The 5,959-nt window shown below is 33.5% G+C and overlaps 1 protein-coding gene across 1 annotated transcript in view; it reads right to left on the reverse strand.

The window, feature by feature from the left end:
- The window catches only part of LRRIQ3 (leucine rich repeats and IQ motif containing 3), a 343,148-nt gene extending 337,550 nt beyond the window's left edge, over nt 1-5,598 (reverse strand). Inside the window, exons 1-2 of the mRNA XM_007949630.1 lie at nt 5,350-5,598; nt 4,474-4,797 (exon numbers count right to left, since the gene is read on the reverse strand). Of these exons, the coding sequence (XP_007947821.1) occupies nt 4,474-4,797; nt 5,350-5,598 (573 nt within the window). The remainder of the gene's footprint in view (nt 1-4,473; nt 4,798-5,349) is intronic.
- Between the last annotated feature and the right edge of the window lie 361 nt (nt 5,599-5,959).

Consider the following 5,959-nt stretch of genomic DNA (forward strand, 5'->3'; position numbering starts at 1 on the left):
AAAAAAAAAAAAAAAAACTCACTGCCATCAAGTTGATTCTGACTCACTGTGACCCCTCCTTTGATTTCCAAGGCAGTATCTCTACAGAAGTAGATTGTCCAGTCTTCCTTCCAAGGAGTGGCTGGTGGATTTGAACCACCAGCCTTCTTGTTAGCAGTCAAATGCTTTAGGCACTATGCCACCAGAGCTCCTTATGGCTGCTTTAAAATCTTTATTATCTAATTAGGACATTTTTGTCATCCATCTGTTGCCTTTTATCACTTAGTTTGAAGTCTTCCTAGTTCTTAATATGATGAGTAATTTTTTTAATTGAAATCTAAGTATTTCCATATTGTTACAAGACTGTGATGTTATGTAAACCTTCTGTTTCAGTTGATGTTCCTTGACAATGCTCCATCAGATGAAATGGGTCATCATCTTGTTACTGCCAGGTAGAAGTAAAAGCCCAGGTTCCCCACTTTCCCTCCATTGGTCCCCAATGGAAGAAGTGCTCCTTGTTACTGCTTGGTAGGGTTAGGAGTTTTATCTCTCCATAGATTTCATTGACATTACTTTGGGGGTGGCTTCAAAACAACTGGGCAATGGTAAAAGTTTTGATTTCTATGAGGCCTCTTCTCTTACCACCCAGGAGAAGGAAGAATGTCTCATTACTACTGTGATAGGCACAAATATCTTCTTCCTTAATAACAGATACTAATTTTAAAAATTAAATGTACTCTGTTTAAGAAGCAAATGTGCTCACAGATACATGTAACCCTGGATGGTGTAAATGGCTAGTGCTTGACTACTAACCTAAAGATTGATGGTTTGAACCCCTAGTAGTGTTGTAGAAGGCAGGCCTAGACATCTCCGATCTCCTTCCATAAATATTACAGCCAAGAAAATCATACAAAGCAGTTCTACACTACAACACATGGAGTTACCATGGCAAGATATCTATTTATGGTCTGGAGGCTGAATCCTCCCTCAAGAAACCTCCAATTTTGCTCTCGAAGCCCAGAAATAATTCTATGTCAAAACTAAAGATAAAAAAACTCTGTCAGGATATTTTTGTCATGCTATGGGGCCCAAGTTTAAATTACAATACTAAATTTATCTCTTTAAAAATGAGCATATGTTCCTTTAATTTCCACATATGCCCTCCTGATAAAAAAATTTACAACACTTACTTTTAAAATGGCATGGACAATTACGAAGTTCATTATTATTTTCAGTTTTCTTAATATATTTATAACTCATTAATAATAAGTGTGATGAAATGCTCTAAAAGATATATTTCAAGCATTATTAAGTAAATATCTATCCTTATTTATTGCCTACCCCCTGCAAGCTATTAAAACTCCAAAGACATAGTAACATTTTTCATCATAAAAGCCTTTCTAAGTTATTTTTTTCCGTGCAAATTTTCCTTGACTCTTTAAAAACATTGTTCATTTTTTAATCTCTCATTTCCCTTAACCTAAGTGATAATAGCCATGTTCTTCCTGGGATGAATTCTCTGTTGTCCTCCTTGGTTACACTGTTCTCTACCGACAAAACGAGACTGTGTCCAATGGCTCTATTTTTATCTTTTAGTTCTTTTTGATCCCTATATTTTTCTGAGAGAGCTTAGCTTCAACTATGACTTCAAGAAAATGACTACCAGATTTACATCTCAAGACCAGAACACTATATCTGAATAACAATTCACTATCTGCCTTGTTGATATCTCTTAGTCAATAAACTACCGCATATAAACATGACCAAACTCAACTTTCCACAAAAACCTTTTAAACATCGCCATTTCCATTAATTATTTTTTTTAACCCAGGTTCAAATTATTAAGAGGGGACTTTCCTCTTATATTCTTCTCCACCCACATTTAGTTAGTTGTTTAATAGCTCCTATAAAATTTTTGCACTATTATTTACGCAGTGTTGACTGTAGGACTTTGAAACCAAGAAACTAGTTGAATTTGTCAGATACTGTATAAGTTCTTAAACCTCACTAAGCTTCATTTTTATCTGTGACATAATAGCACCTTCCACATTAAAGGATATCATAAAGAGTAAATACAGTATATTTTTCAGAAAGGTCTTAACTAAAGTAACCTAAGTATCTACTCCTTTCAATCTATATTATTGCCTTATTTTCTTTTCTTTAGGAATAAACACTATATAAAATATTATGATTTTGTTTCATTGTTTTTTCAGTTATGTACCTTTTCCCACTAGACTTCATAAAAGCAAAAATTTTGTCAATATTGCTTAACCACTCAATCCTTAAGGCCCATTTGTTGTTGTTGTTGTTGTTGTTATTATGTGCCATGGAGTCGGCCCCGACTCATAGCGACCCCTCCTTGGGTTTCCGAGGCAGTATCACTACGGAAGTAGGATTGCCCAACCTTCCTTCCGAGGAGTGGCTGGTAGGTTTGAACCGCCAGCCATCTGGTTAGCAGGCAAGTGTCTCAGCCACTATGCTACCAGAGCTCCCTAAGGCCCATTAGCTACTCAATATGTATTTGGTGAATACATGAATGAATTAAATAATTAAAGTGCCTACTACACTGGCCTTTACTGCCCATCAACTATTTTGCACTGTCTTCTTTCTTCACTGGCACTTCTATCTGCCTATGTTGTTGTTGTTATGTGCCGTGGAGTCGGCCCTGACTCATAGCGACCCCTCCTTGGGTTTCCGAGGCAGTATCACTACAGAAGTAGATTGTCCAACCTTCCTTCCGAGGAGTGGCTGTTGAACCGCCAGCCTTCTGGTTAGCAGTCTATCTGCCTATATAAACCCTAATCACATCATTTCTCACCTATCTTCATTGGTCTTAACTGCTCCCCCTCCAAAAACCTACTAGCTAAAAACTGGATTAATCTTCTTTTTTGAAAGAACTTTGCCAATATCCTTTATTCATAGTGCACCTATTAACAGAAAATCATTCTAGTATTTCTACTCAAATAACTTCAATAAATCTTCGTTACATTCAGAAAGATGTCTAAATTCCTCAGTAATCCAAGTTCCTTCTTAATACTCATCCCCTAATAGCCTATTATTTGCTTACATGAACATCATTCTTCTGTCTTTAAAAAGGTTATATATATTGTTACCTTTGATTGCACAATACCATATATCTCTAATACCTAAATGAAATTCTTCCTTTAGGGGCCAGGATAAAACACTCAGACTTAAATACGATGACCTTTTATTTTTTTAAGTATTCTTTTTTTTTGTTTCTTCCTATTATTATAAAAATCATTAATTTATTCTTGTTTTTTTCTTATAGAGAAATCTCCCAACTTCCTAATCTGCAGCTTTCTCGTACTAGAGAATAATCATTGTTCATTGTTTACCTTTTGAGATGTGTTCAGTACTCAAAATGACTTTCTATTCATCCTCAAATGTTCTATATATACATATGAATTTATATGTATATATACTGAACATATTATAAACATTGTTGCATAAGGCATATTTTTTTGTGTTTAACACCTAATGTTTTACATCTTTAACTCTTATTTTTATTCATCTGACAACTATTCATTTATCATGAAGCATGTTTTCTTATGTTTTTACCTATCATTTAAGTATTCTATAGGAGCTCTGGTAGCATAGTGGCTAAAGCACTTGACTGCTAACCAGAAGGCTGGCGGTTCAAACCCACCAGCCACTCCTCGGAAGGAAGGCTGGGCAATCCTACTTCCATAGTGATACTGCCTCAGAAACCCAAGGAAGGGTCACTATGAGTCGGGTCTGACTCGACGGTATATAACAACAACAACAACAAGTATTCTATAACCTACAACTGGATATCAAGTTTTCTAATCACTTTTTACAAGATTTGAAAAGTCAACATATAATTATGGTTTGATCATGCCAGTATATCATCTAATTGTTTAGGATTTGAATATTTTTATTCTCTTCCAATAATAATCCAAATTGTCTATTAAGGTATTTTTTAAAAAATCAAATCTTTCCCAATGGAATCACCCAAATATCAGAAACCTGTATGTTAGAGATACCACTTTCAATTAAATATATTTATACTAAAAACCAAACTCACTAGCACTGAGTTGATTCCAACTCATAGCAACAACACTCACTGGGTTTCCAAGGCAGTAAATCTTTATTGGAGTAGATTGCCCTATCTTCCTTCCATGAAGTGGCAGGTCGGTTTAAGCCATCAACCTTCTGGTTAGCAGTCAAATGACTTAGGCACTATGCCACCAGAGCTCCTAAAATATATATAGCTCCTCTATAATTTGACACTTTTAGGCTAAATATTTTTTTAAATTTTTTATGCAGTAGATACATAAGCTTTTTAAAATGTTCTGATACCAGGCTAATACTAATATGTTGACTGCATTATGGCATTTTATATGAATAATACAGAAATATTAATCAGCTTAAATAATTTAGGTATGAAACTTAAAAGCTAAAATCTTACATCTATAAATTTATGTAAAATGAAATGCTAAGAAAGTCAAATACCTTTCTCAAAGAAGGGCAGAAATTAAAGGAAAGTCGGTCATTACATGTTCTGAATCTTTCAGGAAGATGCCAGTTCTGAATTATTTCTTCATCAGAAATCACATGATGATCCAGTGCTTTAAGAGACCATATACTATTAACAAGAACATGTCTGTATCCTTTTTTAAGGCTTACTGGACAATCGAACATAGTGAGGGCAATGAGGTTAGAACAGGCAGATAATACACATATATTCTTTAACTTCACAAACCCATTGTTATGGAGATAGAGGAGTTTTAGGTTCTTCAATCCAATCCAAAATTTGGTTCCTGGTAGATTCTTTATCTGAAATAATATTAATAAAAATACATCACATTGAAATATTAGTTTCCTATAACCTGCATGGGGCATAGACATTTATATCTAAAATTCACATTTTCTCAAATAGCAAATTTTCAATTAATAAACAAACACAGGGAATTTCCAGTTATTCAAATGATAACTGGTGGCAAAATATGACACACTGGGCATTTGGAATAATCATTACTGGAGTAGTTATAAGTATATGTACTTCCATTCAGTAAAATCTCCTTTGTAGTAAGGCGACTCTTTAAATTTTTCTAAAATAGTTTTATTACATAAAGAATTAAGGAATCAAAAGCAATCTTAATCTAGACCAAGCATCTGAATGTATAAAATATACCAAATAACTCTGTTTATACATTTTAATTTTGCTTACATTGCCAATTTTGTGTTTTTATACACTTTATATTTTTTTTTTAATTTTTTGTTTATATTTTAGATAGATTTTCTGGGAGAACTATTATAGAAAGATAATATAAATGCTTACTATAAATTTTATTTATGCGCAAATATCTGAAATGATGTGTTGCTTACCTGATTTCCATGGAGATCAAGTTTGATTAATTTTAAACAATTTTCAAGTGGCTGTATATCTGTAATGAAATTGTTTGAGAAGATGCATACTCTGAGAGAGATACAGGATTGTAAATTTTCCATAGATTTTAAATGAAGGCCATTGAACTTCACGAAAACAAAGTCTTTTTGATCTTCTACCATGCTCTCATTGTAGTGACTCCATTCTTCATGGATGGTTAGCTCTTTCATAATTGTTCCGTGAAACATCTAAGAAAAATGGAAAATCACTTACAAAAACTTATTCTTCCAACTTTAAAAATAAATCTATCTGAAAAACAAAACAAAATTTTGCTAAAATATAATAAGACTAAAAATTGGCTGAAAAGTAAAATTTAAAAAAGAGTATCTATAATACTTAAGTATTATAGATATTAATGTCCATATCCCAAAGCATCATAAACATGTAACATTTATATAACTACTACTCAAACAGGTATCACTGCCCTAACCAATAAAACTAATCAGTAAGAGGGAGCAAAACTTTACTTCTGTAGAATACTTACAGGGTGTTCTGGTACCTAGTGCCGCTCTGACAAGAATATACCACAAAAGGGATGGCTTTAACAAA

This window comes from Orycteropus afer, unplaced genomic scaffold (genome assembly GCF_000298275.1).
Source record: "Orycteropus afer afer isolate SDZICR_OR568_19922 unplaced genomic scaffold, OryAfe1.0 scaffold00248, whole genome shotgun sequence".
NCBI lineage: Eukaryota > Metazoa > Chordata > Mammalia > Tubulidentata > Orycteropodidae > Orycteropus > Orycteropus afer.